Source organism: Amblyomma americanum, chromosome 1 (assembly GCF_052857255.1).
Source record: "Amblyomma americanum isolate KBUSLIRL-KWMA chromosome 1, ASM5285725v1, whole genome shotgun sequence".
Lineage (NCBI taxonomy): Eukaryota > Metazoa > Arthropoda > Arachnida > Ixodida > Ixodidae > Amblyomma > Amblyomma americanum.
Genome location: NC_135497.1, coordinates 94809101 through 94827200, shown reverse-complemented (window position 1 = coordinate 94827200; position 18100 = coordinate 94809101). Strand labels below are relative to the sequence as shown.

The 18100-nt window shown below is 48.7% G+C and overlaps 2 protein-coding genes across 2 annotated transcripts; one reads left to right on the top strand and one right to left on the bottom strand.

Moving 5' to 3' along the window:
* Positions 1-557: 557 nt before the first annotated feature.
* On the bottom strand, positions 558-1505 carry LOC144112558 (uncharacterized). The gene has a single exon (XM_077645383.1). It carries the CDS (start codon positions 1503-1505, stop codon positions 558-560), a length of 948 nt encoding a protein of 315 aa, XP_077501509.1.
* A 15396-nt stretch (positions 1506-16901) lies between these two features.
* Positions 16902-17895, top strand: LOC144134000 (NPC intracellular cholesterol transporter 1-like). The gene has a single exon (XM_077667025.1). The coding sequence runs from the start codon at positions 17091-17093 to the stop codon at positions 17790-17792; it is 702 nt and encodes a 233-aa protein (XP_077523151.1). The 5' UTR covers positions 16902-17090; the 3' UTR covers positions 17793-17895.
* The last annotated feature ends 205 nt before the right edge of the window (positions 17896-18100 follow it).

Sequence of the window (18100 nt, the reverse complement as noted above, 5' to 3'; positions counted from 1 at the left end):
TATTTAAGTCTCCACATAAAACAACATGCTTGCCAATGTCTGCACAGTATTCTAGCACATTTTCAAGAAAATCTAAAAACACATCTACGGTTCCATTAGGAGGCCGGTACATGATAACAAAAATTGTGTGGACACATCCTATCACGATCGTTTCATAACTAGAATTTATTGCAGTATATTCTGTGATAACATTAAAGTTAAGATTGTTTTTTATGTATATCGTAACGCCTCCGCCACGTTTCTTTGTTCGAAATACTGATGTAGATTTGTAACCTTCAAAATTAATGACGTCCTGTTCATTTGAGAACCAGGTTTCGGTAAATGCCAAGATATCAAATTCATGACGCAAAGTTTCTAAAAGTAACTCAACAGGTTCTTTCTTATTTCTTAGACTTCGAGCGTTTAAATGAAACAAGGAAAAACTAGAGCTATTCTGAGCTTTGCCACGCCTGAAAGAATCTATGCTGTGATAGCCTAAAGTTGGAGGATGATCCAGATCTGAAAAGCAAGCCATCATTTCTAAATGGCCATCTGTTAGAGTGCATTTTGGTCCTGGGTTATCGTATCAGTTCCAAGTCTTCAATGGTTGTAATGTTGATAATCTTATCGCGCGCGTTGCGCCGCACGAACAGTTTTCCATTTTTCACCCAGGCAAACTTGTATTCCTTTTCGGTAGCTTTAGTTTTCATGAGCCACAGTAGCTTTTTGTTATGGGTTGTCAGGTTTTCATTCAAAAAGATTTTCGAATCTGCATCCCTTAGTTCTTTCTTTTTTGCAAGCCATTTGTCCCTGACAACGCGTGAAGCAAAACGTACAAGCACTGGAGCTACCTTGTCAACATTATTTTCATCCTTTCTTGTAGGGAGGCGGTGTATTGCTTCTACATCGGACTCGGAAAGCGGCGGAAGGTCGAGATCATTAGCCAAAAGGTTCAGTTTTTCTAGAAGGTTTTCGTTGTTATGCTTCTGTAAACCGTGGATTTCAAGGTTTTGTCGCCTTGAATATTGTTCAAGGTTGTTGACTTCCCTTTTTAGCTGTTTGATTTCTCCTTCTTTTAGCTTTGTCTCGAGCTTTTCCACACGCTTTCCAAGATCGGATATGTCTGCACTTTGTTTTTCCATACGTGCTATGACTTCATCATATTTTGTTGACATCAATTCTACGGATTTCTCAATGTCATCCACAGTTATTTTTATAGTCTCGAGTGTTTCCAGTTTCTCTTTGATTGTGAGAACTTCTGCAAGCATGCGGCGAATCTCTGCAATTTCTTGAGCAAGGTCTACTGTTGCCTCAGTGTTATCTGATGTTAAGCTGCTGCAACGAGCTTTTGTCGCTTTACAGGTTGGACATTTCCAAGCTTTCTTCGTGGCCTGCGACATTTTCTTGTAGGCATTTTCGGCAACACCAGAGCAGGTGCCAATGTGGTAACAAGATTTACATTCAGCACATGTTAGGAAAACCTTGTCATCAGTCAGTGAAACTTTACATGAGAAACAAGTATCCATCGTGCAAAACAAAACAAAAACACCCTTCACTCAGCAGCAGTGGCAGCCATTTAAAAAAAACTGAATAAAAAATGAAAACTAACCTGTAACAATTTCTGGAATCAGCAGGCGATACGATTTCTATGCTGCCACCGCTGCAGAGTGAATGCGGTAGTCGACGCTGGTGGGTCCCTTTTGTAGCTGCCTTTCGGTGACGTAACGACCCGAGGTTTCCGGGAGCCAGTCAGTGGGCGTAGCAGACCGGCATACTGCGGTGACGGGGCAGTGGTCCTGTAACAATTTCTGGAATCAGCAGGCGATACGATTTCTATGCTGCCACCGCTGCAGAGTTGTGAAATAGCGTTAGGCGACCAATATTGCGGCGAGATTGTAATGGTGGGAGTGAGACATTAGATTTCATGGCTGTGATGCTTGCCGTACGGTTATAATTTGAAAAAATGAAGCGAACGGAATTATTTTGGACTAATTCCAAGGAATATGTGAGGTTTTCATGCGTATTGTCCCATATTGATGCTGCGTATTTTAGATTAGGACGTGTGAGTGTTTTGTAGAGTTGAAGTTTAAGTAATGAGAGAGCGGCAGAGAAATTGCGACCTAAGTATCCTAACATGCGGGAAACACGCAAAGCTTTACGTTTATTATTGTTTAAATTCATATTCCATGTAGTACACCAGTTTGGCACTAAATTAGGGTCTGACTGAAGAGTGTCAGTATCGTTGACGTTATTTATTTCCCAAAAATATTACACAATCGTCAGCAAAAAGGTGAATGTTAGAAGATATGGCAAAAAGAAGGTCATGAAATATATTAAGAATAGAGGTGGTCGAAGGACCGATCCCTGGGGAACACCAGATAGCACGTTAGCAATCGGTGAATTGTGAGCAATATAGGAGCAAAAAAGGAGTATCTTACTCCCATTTTACTCATTTCTGGTTAGAGTACACACGCGCGTAGCCACGCCCACGCACGCATGCATGCACACGCACTCTAAACACGAATACGCCTATATGGGAGTAAAAAAGGAGTATCTTACTCCTATTGTACTTATTTATGTTAAGTGCACACGCGCGTAGACAAGCAAACGCACGCACGCACACATGCACACACACTCGCAACACGAATATCCATTTATGGAGTAAAATGGAGTATCTCACACCCATTTTACTCATCTCTGTTTAGAGTGCACACGGCCGTAGGCACGCGCACGCACGCATGCACACGCACTCTAAACACGAATACGCCTCTACGGGAGTAAAAAAAGGAGTAGCTTACTCCCATTTTACTCATTTCTGTTTATCATGCACACGAGCGTAGGCATGCGGACGCACGCATGCACACGCACTCTAAACACGAATGCGCCTATATGGAGTAAAAAAGGAGTAGCTTACTATCATTTTACTCATATCTTTTAGAGTGCAGAAGCGCACGCACGCACGCGCGCACGCTCTAAGCACGAATACGCCTATATGGGAGTAAAAAAAGAGTATCTTACTCCAATTTTACTCCTTTCTGTTTAGAATGCACACACGCGTAGGTACGCGCACGCACGCACGCATGCACATATACTCTAAACACGAATACGCCTTTATGGGAGTAAAAAAGGAGTATCTTACTCCAATTTTACTCCTTTCTGTTTAGAATGCACACACGCGTAGGTACGCGCACGCACGCACGCATGCACATATACTCTAAGCACGAATACGCCTATATGGGAGTAAAAAAAGAGTATCTTACTCCAATTTTACTCCTTTCTGTTTAGAATGCACACACGCGTAGGTACGCGCACGCACGCACGCATGCACATATACTCTAAACACGAATACGCCTTTATGGGAGTAAAAAAGGAGTATCTTACTCCAATTTTACTCCTTTCTGTTTAGAATGCACACACGCGTAGGTACGCGCACGCACGCACGCATGCACATATACTCTAAACACGAATACGCCTATATGGGAGTAAAAAAAGAGTATCTTACTCCAATTTTACTCCTTTCTGTTTAGAATGCACACACGCGTAGGTACGCGCACGCACGCACGCATGCACATATACTCTAAACACGAATACGCCTATATGGGAGTAAAAAAAGAGTATCTTACTCTAATTTTACTCCTTTCTGTTTAGAATTCACACACGCGTAGGTACGCGCACGCACGCACGCATGCACATATACTCTAAACACGAATACGCCTACATGGGAGAAAAAAAAGAGTATCTTACTCTAATTTTACTCCTTTCTGTTTAGAATGCACACACGCGTAGGTACGCGCACGCACGCACGCATGCACATATACTCTAAACACGAATACGCCTATATGGGAGTAAAAAAAGAGTATCTTACTCTAATTTTACTCCTTTCTGTTTAGAATGCACACACGCGTAGGTACGCGCACGCACGCACGCATGCACATATACTCTAAACACGAATACGCCTATATGGGAGTAAAAAAAGAGTATCTTACTCTAATTTTACTCCTTTCTGTTTAGAATGCACACACGCGTAGGTACGCGCACGCACGCACGCATGCACATATACTCTAAACACGAATACGCCTATATGGGAGTAAAAAAAGAGTATCTTACTCTAATTTTACTCCTTTCTGTTTAGAATGCACACACGCGTAGGTACGCGCACGCACGCACGCATGCACATATACTCTAAACACGAATACGCCTATATGGGAGTAAAAAAAGAGTATCTTACTCTAATTTTACTCCTTTCTGTTTAGAATGCACACACGCGTAGGTACGCGCACGCACGCACGCATGCACATATACTCTAAACACGAATACGCCTATATGGGAGTAAAAAAAGAGTATCTTACTCTAATTTTACTCCTTTCTGTTTAGAATGCACACACGCGTAGGTACGCGCACGCACGCACGCATGCACATATACTCTAAACATGAATACGCCTATATGGGAGTAAAAAAGGAGTAGCTTACTCCCATTTTACTCGTTTCTGTTTAGAGTGCACACGAGCGTAGGCACATGCACGCACGCATGCACACGCACTCTAAACACAAATACGCCTATATTGGAGTAAATAGAGGAGCAGCTTACTCACATTTAACTCATTTATGTTTATAATGCACACGCGGGTAGGCACACGCTTGCACTAACGCACGCACGCTCTAATTACGAATACGCCTATATGAGAGTAAAAAAGGAGTAGCTTACTGCCATTTTACTCATTTCTGTTTAGAATGCACACGCGCGTAGGTACGCGCACGCACGCACGCACACATACTCTAAACACGAATACGCCTATATGGGAGTAAAAAAGGAGTATCTTACTCCTATTGTACTTATTTATGGTGAGTGCACACGCGCGTAGACACGGGCACGCACGCACGCACACATGCACACACACCCTCAACACAAATACGCCTATATGGAGTAAAAAAGGAGTATCTTACTCCCATTTTACTCATTTCTGTTTAGAGTGCACACGGCCGCAGGCATGTGCACGCACGCATGGACACACACTCTAAACACAGATACGCCTATATCGGAGTAAAAAAGGAGTAGCTTACTCCCATTTTACTCATTTCTGTTTAGAGTGCACACGGCCGCAGGCATGTGCACGCACGCATGGACACACACTCTAAACACAGATACGCCTATATCAGAGTAAAAAAGGAGTAGCTTACTCCCATTTTACTCATTTCTGTTTAGAGTGCACACGGCCGCAGGCATGTGCACGCACGCATGGACACACACTCTAAACACAGATACGCCTATATCGGAGTAAAAAAGGAGTATCTTACTCCCATTTTACTCATTTCTGTTTAGAATGCACACGGCCGCAGGCATGTGCACGCACGCATGGACACACACTCTAAACACAGATACGCCTATATCAGAGTAAAAAAGGAGTAGCTTACTCCCATTTTACTCATTTCTGTTTAGAGTGCACACGGCCGCAGGCATGTGCACGCACGCATGGACACACACTCTAAACACAGATACGCCTATATCGGAGTAAAAAAGGAGTAGCTTACTCCCATTTTACTCATTTCTGTTTAGAGTGCACACGGCCGCAGGCATGTGCACGCACGCATGGACACACACTCTAAACACAGATACGCCTATATCGGAGTAAAAAAGGAGTATCTTACTCCCATTTTACTCATTTCTGTTTAGAGTGCACACGGCCGCAGGCATGTGCACGCACGCATGGACACACACTCTAAACACAGATACGCCTATATCAGAGTAAAAAAGGAGTAGCTTACTCCCATTTTACTCATTTCTGTTTAGAATGCACACGGCCGCAGGCATGTGCACGCACGCATGGACACACACTCTAAACACAGATACGCCTATATCGGAGTAAAAAAGGAGTAGCTTACTCCTATTGTACTTATTTATGGTGAGTGCACACGCGCGTAGACACGGGCACGCACGCACGCACACATGCACACACACCCTCAACACAAATACGCCTATATGGAGTAAAAAAGGAGTATCTTACTCCCATTTTACTCATTTCTGTTTAGAGTGCACACGGCCGCAGGCATGTGCACGCACGCATGGACACACACTCTAAACACAGATACGCCTATATCGGAGTAAAAAAGGAGTAGCTTACTCCCATTTTACTCATTTCTGTTTAGAGTGCACACGGCCGCAGGCATGTGCACGCACGCATGGACACACACTCTAAACACAGATACGCCTATATCAGAGTAAAAAAGGAGTAGCTTACTCCCATTTTACTCATTTCTGTTTAGAGTGCACACGGCCGCAGGCATGTGCACGCACGCATGGACACACACTCTAAACACAGATACGCCTATATCGGAGTAAAAAAGGAGTATCTTACTCCCATTTTACTCATTTCTGTTTAGAGTGCACACGGCCGCAGGCATGTGCACGCACGCATGGACACACACTCTAAACACAGATACGCCTATATCAGAGTAAAAAAGGAGTAGCTTACTCCCATTTTACTCATTTCTGTTTAGAGTGCACACGGCCGCAGGCATGTGCACGCACGCATGGACACACACTCTAAACACAGATACGCCTATATCAGAGTAAAAAAGGAGTAGCTTACTCCCATTTTACTCATTTCTGTTTAGAGTGCACACGGCCGCAGGCATGTGCACGCACGCATGGACACACACTCTAAACACAGATACGCCTATATCAGAGTAAAAAAGGAGTAGCTTACTCCCATTTTACTCATTTCTGTTTAGAGTGCACACGGCCGCAGGCATGTGCACGCACGCATGGACACACACTCTAAACACAGATACGCCTATATCGGAGTAAAAAAGGAGTAGCTTACTCCCATTTTACTCATTTCTGTTTAGAGTGCACACGGCCGCAGGCATGTGCACGCACGCATGGACACACACTCTAAACACAGATACGCCTATATCAGAGTAAAAAAGGAGTAGCTTACTCCCATTTTACTCATTTCTGTTTAGAGTGCACACGGCCGCAGGCATGTGCACGCACGCATGGACACACACTCTAAACACAGATACGCCTATATCGGAGTAAAAAAGGAGTAGCTTACTCCCATTTTACTCATTTCTGTTTAGAGTGCACACGGCCGCAGGCATGTGCACGCACGCATGGACACACACTCTAAACACAGATACGCCTATATCAGAGTAAAAAAGGAGTAGCTTACTCCCATTTTACTCATTTCTGTTTAGAGTGCACACGGCCGCAGGCATGTGCACGCACGCATGGACACACACTCTAAACACAGATACGCCTATATCGGAGTAAAAAAGGAGTAGCTTACTCCCATTTTACTCATTTCTGTTTAGAGTGCACACGGCCGCAGGCATGTGCACGCACGCATGGACACACACTCTAAACACAGATACGCCTATATCAGAGTAAAAAAGGAGTAGCTTACTCCCATTTTACTCATTTCTGTTTAGAGTGCACACGGCCGCAGGCATGTGCACGCACGCATGGACACACACTCTAAACACAGATACGCCTATATCGGAGTAAAAAAGGAGTAGCTTACTCCCATTTTACTCATTTCTGTTTAGAGTGCACACGCGCGTAGGCACGCGCACGCACGCACGCACACATACTCTAAACACGAATACGCCTATATGGAGTAAAAAAGGAGTATCTTACTCCTATTGTACTTATTTAGGGTGAGTGCACACGCCCGTAGACACGGGCACGCACGCACGCACACATGTACACACACTCTCAACACGAATACGCCTATATGGAGTAAAAAGGGTGGCAGCTTACTCCCATTTTACTAATTTCTGTTTAGAATGCACAACCGCGAAGGCACGCGCACGCACGCATGCTAACGCACTCTAAACACGAATACGCCTAATGGGAGTCAAAAAATGAGTAGCTTACTCTCATTTTACTCATTTCTGTTTAGAGTGCAGAAGCACACGCACGCACGCGCGCACACTCTAAGCACGAATACGCCTATATGGGAGCAAAAAAGTGAGTAGCTTACTCCCATTTTAATCATTTCTGTTTAGAATGCACAGGTGCGTAGGCACGCGGACGCACGCACACATGCACACTCTAAACGCGAATACGCCTATATGGGACTAAAAAAGGAGTAGCTTACTCCCATTTTACTCAGTTCTGTTAAGAATGCACACGCGCGTAGGCACGTGCACGCACGCATGCACACACCCTAAACACAAATACGCCTATATTGGAGTAAATAGAGGAGCAGCTTACTCACATTTAATTCATTTTTGTTTATAATGCACGCGCGCGTAGGCATGCGCTTGCACGAACGCACGCACACTCTGGTTACGAATACGCCTATATGGGAGCAAAAAAGGAGTAGCTTACTCCCATTTTACTCAGTTCTGTTAAGAATGCACACGCGCGTAGGCACGCGCACGCACGCATGCACACACACTCGAAACACAAATACTCCTATATGGGAGTAAAAAAGGAGTAGCTTGCAATTTTGCTGTTTTCTGTTTAGAATGCACACGCGCACGCACGCACACACGCACTCTCTAAACAAGAATACACCTATATGGGAGCAAAAAAGGAGTAGCTTACTCCCATTTTACTCAGTTCTGTTAAGAATGCACACGCGCGTAGGCACGCGCACGCACGCATGCACACACACTCGAAACACAAATACTCCTATATGGGAGTAAAAAAAATGGCCTGGCTTAGCTTATGGTTAAGCCTAGGATGGGAAGCATACGTCGCTTGGCAAGCCGTACATCTCGTTCTTCTCCCATTTCCGTGGCTGTTTGTAACTTGCGCTTTGCGGTCTGGCGAGCCGCCCTCTCCCTCGCCGACATCTCGCTGCTCAACTGACTCAACGAGTGCGTCGCCTTTTATACAATTGCGTGACGTCAGTATCTCCTAGCGGTAGGAGCGGGAGTTAGGCCGCCGGCGGAGGCTGTGCGTCCGTAAGCGAGCGCACGAGTTGAGCCCCAGCTTTCACAGCTGTTGTGACGTCATATCACGTGGTGCGCCGATGTAGGTCAAGTGGCAGCTACGCGGCCGCGCGCGGCGCAGCAAGGAAGAGCTCGATTGTGCGGCTAGTATGCTTCGCATAAAAAAGTGTAGCTTACTATCAATTTACTCCTTTCTGTTTAGAGTGCAGAAGCGCACGCACGGACGCGGGCACACTCTAAACACGAATACACCTATATGGGAGTAAAAAAGTGAGTAGCTTACTCCCATTTTAATCATTTCTGCCTAGAATGCACACGTGCGTAGGCACGCACTCGACGCACACACGAACCCGCTGAACACGAATACGCCTTTATGGGCGTAAAAAAGGAGTAGCTTACTCCCATTTTATGGATTTCTTTTTTTTATTCACACGCGCGTAATCACGGGCACGCACGCTCGCACGCACTCTAAACACGAATATGCCCATACGGAAGTAAAACAAGAGTATCTTACTGCCATTTTACTCAATTCTGTTTAGAATGCACACGCTCGTAAGCACGCGCACGCATCCATGCACACACTCTCTAAACACGAATACGCCTACATGGGAGGAAAAAAGGGGTAGCTTACTCCAATTTTATGGATTTCTGTTTAGAATTCACATGCGCGTAATCACGGGCACGCACGCTCGCACGCACTCTAAACACGAATATGCCCATACGGAAGTAAAACAAGAGTATCTTACTGCCATTTTACTCAATTCTGTTTAGAACGCACACGCTCGTAAGCACGCGCACGCATCCATGCACACACTCTCTAAACACGAATACGCCTACATGGGAGGAAAAAAGGGGTAGCTTACTCCAATTTTACTCATTTCAGTTTAGAATGCACGCGCGCGTAGGCACGCGCACGCACGCATGCACACATGCACACACACTCTAAACAAGAATACGCCTACATGGGAGCAAAAAAGGAGTATCTTACTTCCATTTTACTCATTTCTGTTTAGAGTGCACACGCGCGTCGGCACACGCACTCTAAACGCGAATACGTCTATATGAGAGTAAGAAAGGGGTAGCTTACTCCAATTTTACTCATTTCTGTTTAGAATTCACACGCGCGTAGGCACACGCATGCACGCACATGCACTCTAAACACGAATACGCATATATGGGAGTAAAAAAGGAGTAGCTTACTCCCATTTTACTGTTTTCTGTTTTCAATTCACACGCACGTAATCACGGGCACGCACGCACGCATTCCAAACACGAATACGCCTATATGGGAGTAAAAATGAGTAGCTTACTGCCATTTTACTCATTTCTGTTTAGAATGCACACGCGCGTTTAGAATGCACACGCGTTTAGAGTGCGCGCGCGCGTAGGCACGCGCGCGCACACACACAGGTACAAGCTGACATAAGGCCCCGGTTTACGGGCTCTTTCAATATGTGTTTAAGCCATATACGTGTGTGCATACTTTACCTAGTCTCGTGAACTTACCGGCGCTCTTCTGTGCGTCGTTGTTCGCCACAGATGACAACTGGTTATCGAGCTACAGTCGATCGTATAGCATTCTGTGGCAAGAGCACAAGAGGCGTTGTTATTGAAAAGAAGCGCGACAATATCAGAAACGACGCCACTATCAACAGCCACTCAAAGGGACACTAATTAAAGACGACTTAATGCATTGTGCACTTCGTTCTCGCGGTCTCAATTGTATTTTATGCGCGTTTAGACGTGTTTCCTTCAAGAGAACGGCGCCGTCAACGTGGATGTTCGTATTTTCAGCGAACTACCGCCACTTGTGACATCTTCCGTGACTCAGTACGGAAAACCTAAAAAGCGAGTTTTGTCAGAACGCACCTGCTCGGCTCGCCTCGGTCACGCAAACTAAGCGAACGGTATCGGTCACTGGTTGAGCTCAGATACTGAAGCCAACAGCATCAAAATAAAAATCAAGCAAGCTGATCACACGCAGTAGTTAGCGCAAACGCCGTTGAATGTGTAGGTACCAGTACTTTTTCCTATTCGAGCGCTTAATAAACAATTATCTCCGGAGCATACACTAAATGACTAATCATGCCTTTACACCTTTATCTGCAACATACAGGCCTGCTAGCACTTCAGAGGGCGTTCCATCGCTTCTTGAGCGGGTGCTGTCGAGGACAGAACATGCAGTCGAAACGTTCTTTTTTAGTCGCGCTGACGATGTCCGTATATAGCTACAGGCCAAACTGTGCCTGCTCGCGCCATGCTCGTGCTTGAAACAGCGGTGCAGGGCGAGAGAGCGTCAAGTTAACGTAAAGTCGTCCGCGTAAAAGAGGCCCATCAAGACCAGTCGGGCGCCCGAAAGGTTTAAGGGCAGCCGCGAGGGGGAGCGGTTAAGAGAGAATCCTCAAAACAATCGGCCGCCCGTGCTTTGGGCGTCAACCCGTCTCGCCAGTTCTGCATAGGAAGTGCGGTGGACGTCTTCTTTCTTTTCTCGTGCGCTCGAGTCGCCTCCGTGTTTGATGACCCCGGGGAAAGAGCGTGCACGACTCGGCCGGCCAGGGAAGCGCCCAGAGCCGGTGCACTTGGCGCGCATCAACCGCAGGCGGTCGCCAGCAGGCGATCAGCAGCAGCAGTGCAGGCTACGCCCGCCGCCACGGATCGGCTCTGCGGCTGTGCCCCTCGCCAGGTGAGTTGATTGCCCGACGTGTCTCAGCTGGCTGGGTGCCGTTGGGCTGCCGCCGGGGAGATGGACGATGGCCGGCTCATTCGGAATGCTCTCGTGACCGAGCCGCGTGCGCGCGTCAGCGGTGCGTCGGCGGCGGACCGCAGTCACGCCTGCCCTTGCTCTTCGCACGGGGACGCGGCCGACGGTGCGGCGTGGCTCAAATTTTGCGCGTCTCGGGTGCGCGGTCGACAGGTGGCACTCTGTTAGAGGTGAGTTAAACGAACGGCCAAAATTTTGGCTCAGTGAGCGCAGTCAATGCTTGCACAGCGTAAATCCGGCGTATATAACTGCGTCTTTAATTGTGCATAACATTTGTAAGCAGCCCAAGAAGGTGGTGGAGCTCTTTAAGCTTTCGAAGAGAGTCAATTTTCGGAGAGGTGAGGTAAGGACGAAAGTTACTCTCATTTTGCAGAGGTTTGAAACGCTGCCGGTGCACAACCAGACATGTGGCATATGTCCCAGAAACAAACCACTTGAGTTGCATGCTTTCGACAAAGGCTGTCAGTTTTTCACTCGATTCTGTTCCATTCGTAGCTCGCCGCGCTGAATAGCCGATTCCAGCAATGAGGTGGGCATGGTATTTCTTTAATAATTTGTGAAAGACGAAAGGAGTAGACTTGGCATAAAATCGTGGCATTGCCACAAACCAGGCATCAGGTGTAAGAAACAATTCTATGTACGCAATACGTCCGTAATGCGATGCTGTGGGAAACAATCGTGTGCCCATCAAGTTGTCCGTGTGTCACAGGAAGGCACGGTTGTATGGCTAAATGTTCCAAAAACAGGGAAGTCTTTTCTTTTCTCTTTTCGTCTTTTTTTCGTTCAGCCAATTCGTCATTGGTATGTGTCCCCTTTATGTAAATCTTTTTACGATTTCCTATTCACTTTATCATCGTCATCTGGACCTATACTCAGAGACTTGAACGTTTCGACGGATAGAGAAATCGGCCCTTACAAATATCTATTTAAACAGTCTATAACCAGTCTATAGAGTCCGTCTACAGGGCCGGAACGGGTTTGTTTCGTCCTAAAGACCGCATTTTGCCACTTATCGGTTCTTACCACCTGAACCGCAGCGATGGCCTAGTCTTTTCAGCATCCGCCTCGCATGCGGGAGGGAGGTGCGGTGTTCGATCCCCAGTGCCGCCGAGTACCCACTGGGGATATAAATGGGTACAAGTAGTGTCACTAAATAAAGACTTAGAGTACCGGCACTCTTTTCTCCTATTGTTCTGTGCCGCCGCCACGATCATTGGTCAGTTTGCATCACGTGATATTTGTTTACACTGCGACGGTTCATGGGGGCTGCCATTTTGTGGCTTATGCGTTTTCAGTCGGGCAACTGTGGTAGTCCTAGTGCTGCGAGTGCTGCCGGTGACCGACTCAGTGACCAGGGATTCCGCGCCTCGCGCAGCATTTCAGCTCCGCACGACGAAAGCATAAACTGAAGGCAACAGCTGTACCGTTTGCATCTGAGCGGCTCCATGCCGTACGGCTACGATCCCCGCCGCAGCGCAGGGTGGCTAACAGCGTTGTTTACACAACGGCCGGGCCAAAGTTAGCGGCGAGGTCGCCGAAGCGGCAATTTGGCAACAGTGATAAACAACAAAATGGCCGCCCCTGCTTACCGCCGTGCTGCAGTGACGGTACTCTAAGTCTTTATTTAGTGACTCTAGGTACAAGCTTTCCCCTGCCTGATGCTCAGATTCTTTAGGGTTAAGTGCTTCGGAAATGGGTCTCTGACCCCCCCCCCCCCCTTTAGTAGAATAATCCCCTTGTGCCATGGTGCTCTTTGGCCACACATGCCCTTGCGCCATAAAAATTCATCAACATCTCACCAGCTGGTCTAGATTCTCTTCAAGAGGTTTGTGTCAAAGCTCAGATGTAAAGTCCGCCCCCCCCCCCACTCTTCTGCACCTAATAATGCAATGCTTTGATTTTCACAAAATGTGCTGCCCTCTCGGGAGTGCGCGAAATTTTGCCTGCGGCACGGAGATGTGGTACACTGGGTTCGAAAACCCATCGGCAACGCAGAGTAGCATGTCAGTTTATTTCTCGCGCCGGCTAAAATCTTTTCGTCATTAAAAAGTTTTTCTCTCGCACGTGGGCACTGCAGATGCCATCAGCTTCCGCAAGGCTCCAAATGCGCACGAGAAGTGGCATGTGTGTGCTTGCAGCTGTCGCCTTCTGTCGCTTGCACGTGACATCAACGCGAACTGCGCACGCGCGGCGCCATGTTTTCAACCAACGAACTCGGGCGAAGGCAGAGGAGGAGAGGCGCGCATGCGCAAGGCGTTCATGCGTAAACTGCAAAACGGTTGCGAGAATTTTCACCGTGAATAATTCGTTGCCGCTGCACGGCATAGGTCGTCTGCGAGGGATACGGTTTCCTGGTGAATGCGGCTACCCAGAGCGTGGTACACGAAAGAGGTATATTGTAAAAACAGATATTTGCAGCTATGTATAACCCGCCGCGGTGGCTCAGTGGTTAGGGCGCTCGACTACTGATCCGGAGTTCCCGGGTTCGAACCCGACCGCGGCGGCTGCGTTTTTATGAAGGAAAAACGCTAAGGCGCCCGTGTGCTGTGCGATGTCAGTGCACGTTAAAGATCCCCAGGTGGTCGAAATTATTCCGGAGCCCTCCACTACGGCCCCTCATTCTTCCTTTCTTCTTTCACTCCCTCCATTATCCCTTCCCTTACGGCGCGGTTCAGGTGTCCAACGATATATGAGACAGATACTGCGCCATTTCCTTTCCCCCCCCCAAAAAAACCAATTACTATTATTATTAGTAGCTATGTATAAGTGGGACCTCTGCCATCATCATTCCAGATATAGTGCGGCTCCTTTTTGTTAATTTCTGGAAATGCCCTGTTAGCTTCGTTGTTACCAGCTGTTCGTCGCAGCATGAAAAGCATGGTACAGCAACTGTCGACCGCTGGATTATTTTTCTTTTTTTTCGTGAAGAAGTGTACCGCGCTTGGAAGCCAGTGCTGGTACGGCACCCCGTACATAAAACTCCGCAGCACAACGCTTGAAAGTTCATTTTCTGTTTTTTTTTTCCTTCTTAATACCGTTTTCCTTCATTTTTTTGAAGCCGTGCTTTCTAGATTCACAAAAACCGATGACGGAGGGCGAACGCGCAGTCACACTACAGCATTGAATTATTCGCAACGGCGATCAATGAATGGACGTGAATAAAATTTGCACAACCCAGGAAGGAGTTCACGCAGTGTGCCAGCCGCTGGCAGGAGCGGAATATCTTCAAACGGAGCAAGGTAATCACGTCCTGACAGCGGAGCGCCTCCCAGCAGTAATAAACTTCAAACCCGGGCCGACGACATGCGAATCGCCCGCAGAGCATCTTAACCTTAGCAGCCTCTGGCGAACGGGGTGGCATCGAGGTGGACGAAGTTCATATGTTTAGAAACCCGGATGTAGCTCGGTCACCGTGGGTATGTGCCATCGTATTTGAGGCAGCAACAAAAACAACAGCTCGGTCACTGCGAGAAAAATTATCCTCTGAAAGCAATCTTGCCTACATCGCGGTCAAGCCGATTCGTGCAAAGTCATAGTGATCAACACAATCATGCTATTATAATCCTAGCAAAGTTCAAAAGGCTTACGTCCAAATTCCATGCAACGCAGAACGGCTGAGGCAAGGCTAATAAACAAGTAAGGAATGCTGTGACCTTCGGCGTGGCGCCGAAACGCTTCAAGTCGTATACTGGCCGAGGCTTGTCAGTTTACTGTTTTCAGAACCGTACAGAACGGCAGATACGGCGGCACATGACAACGACATCGTTCCTCAAGAGATAAAAATCGTTCTTGTCAGTAGTATGATGCCCCAGAGAGAGGCGTGATAGACGGGGACGCTGAGAAAGATGACGCACGGCACAGTCACTAGGTGGTTAGTGGTTGGTGAGCACTGTGTGAAAAGCGCGTGTAGTCTGGAGTCCACACGCAAAACGCGTGATAGCATCCGCAAGTTTTTCGCGTTGGGTAAATTTTCATCAGGTGCACTGACGTTAGCGATGTTTTTTTTTCTTCACAAAACTGGGGCCTAGCCTTATTTCTGGTAAAAAAGCATGATTATAAACGATTTTAAAAAATCCAGATTTTTCGCTTTCCTTCGACGCGGCTCGAAAATAAAGTGGCATTCTCGAATATACACTCACATAGTAACGATTCGCCAAGTTTCATTCGACTCTGTGTACTGACGGCATAAGGTTACACCCACACATCTCTCAAAGAGCTGCGTTTAGTTGCACAAATGCTGAGTCTTAACCAATTCCGAAGTCCCTTCAGCTGCAGTTTTCCGTTCCCTAGCAATATTCTTTTACAGAGACGTGAAAGTAACTTTGCACACGACGTAAGCTGCCGTTAGTTCTCGAAAACCAGTCGGCCAACATTAATGATCCGCCCTCGCAGAAACAACGTTGGTGAAGTGTCCGCGCGTCAAAGGGCGCGTGTTCGAAGAAGAGCGAGCCACGCCGGTGCGCGCAGCTGGGAGGAGGAGGGGGGGGGGGGGGGGTGCAAGAAGCCGCCCGGCAAACAAGGCCGCGGGAGCCAGGTGCGCGTCTCGTCAGCGCTCGCAGGTAGGCAGCGCCGTGTTTGTCTAGAGAACGTTCCGCCTGGAGATCATTCTGATTAACAAAAGCAGCCCGAGGCGGGGAGCGTCGTCGCTTGCCAGGCGTTTCGACAGGCAACAGAACGCGAGACAAAACAAGAAGAAAGTGCGCCACGGGGCTCTTTTGCATTCCGCGGGGGGAGGAGAGCGGCCCGGTCTCCGCTCACGTCCTGGGCTCCAATCCTGCCTCGAGGTGGCAGCAAGAGCGGCATCAGCCGCCCCGGACGACTCTCTGTTTGGTTAGCGAACGGCACCGAAACTTTCCCATGGCACCGCGCAGATATTTTTGTGTTTGGACTCCAGCGAGAAATCGGGGCGACAGCGCGGCGGCCCGTATTTATCCGTCGTCCCCAAGGACAACAACAACAAAGCAAGCGCGTCCAACTTTTTGCGCCGCTGGATGCGCGCATCCATTGTTTTTCCTCTCGCCGCTGCGCGCGGTGCAGCCACGTTGTTATTCAAGCGGTGATACCCCGCGCCCTGCAGGGAAAACGGCACGCGCTGCGAGGCGTCAGCAAGACGATGAGCCACCGCTGCGGGGCGCTGGGGTCACTGTCGGCCGGCGATAATCTTTATCGGAAGTCGCCATCATTCGGGGCTCGGTTTTTCGGCACTCGTGGGCGGTGCGCGCAGTCCGCCCGCGTTTCCTCCTTGACGTTCCCCTTGTTCCTTTGCCCTCGCCCTCGAGTGTCGCCTCGGCTTACACGCCTTTTCTATTAATAGGTCCAGCGGAGCCAGTCGGCCTGCCGCCGTTGCTGTAGCCTCGATAAAGCCGCCCTTCGGTGCACCCACGGAACCAGTGCGCGAAACCCGTCCCAGACGCGAAGACGTGAGCGAACCTGCCAGACGGGCGCCATGAACGCTGCGGCAAGGAGCGCGCTGCTCTTGCTGTGCGTCTTCCAGCGCGCGGCGGCCGACTGCGTCTTCCGGGGCCACTGCGCCGACGACGAGGACACGGACAAGGCCATTCCCTGCGCGGTCCACCAGCCGCCCGCGCCCCTGGCCGGAGTCTCCCCGTGGCGGCTCTTCGCCGACGTCTGCCCGCAGCTGGCCGCCGAGGTCGAGGGCAGCCGCCGCGTGTGCTGCGACGTCGCCCAGGTCCAGGACCTCGCCCGCGAACTGGAGCAGCCAGCGCGCCTCGGCATGGCAAAGTGCCCCGGCTGCATGCTCAACTTCAAGGACCTGCTGTGCCGCATGACCTGCTCGCCAAACCAGTCGCAGTTCTTGGCCGTCAATTCCACGGCCAAGGTGGGCTCCGGCCCGCACGTCACAGAAATGGTGTACGCCCTGCGGCCAGACTACGCCCAGGGCGTCTACGACTCGTGCAAAGACGTTCGCAGCGTGGTACTTGGCATTAAGCTCATGACGCTCATGTGCGGAGGCCGCGTACTGGGCTGCTCGCCCCAGAAGTGGCTGGACTTCCTCGGCTCCACGCCGGCCGAAGGCGGCTACTCTCCCTTCAAGATACACCACGTCATCACCGACCAGCCAGTTGCTCCACTTGGCCGCCCGCTGACGCCCCTAGGGGCGCCCATCCTGACGTCCTGCCAGCCATGAAGACTCACGCTGCTTGTGCATCACAGACTTTGTCGTCCGCATCTTTAGCATCCGCGTATTTTTAGTAACGTAAAAACGGAAATAAAGTCGTTTTAATACATTTTACCATACATGTTTGGTTGTCATGAGTACTGAAGAAGCCAGTGAGCTTCTTTGAGACCTCCGTTGTGAATGGATGCTGATGGCGACCTCATTAAGATGACATCACACCCACCTTCTGAGCCGCAATTTACAACAGCGTTGAGGGCAGCCACTATAGGCAAAGCATTCTTTCAAATTTACAGGACTCGCATCGGTTGAAAGCAAGG

Bases quoted from the DNA above. Each gene is read 5' to 3' on its own strand.
- LOC144112558 (XM_077645383.1), bottom strand. From the start codon at position 1,505: ATGGATACTTGTTTCTCATGTAAAGTTTCACTGACTGATGACAAGGTT.
- LOC144134000 (XM_077667025.1), top strand. From the start codon at position 17,091: ATGAACGCTGCGGCAAGGAGCGCGCTGCTCTTGCTGTGCGTCTTCCAG.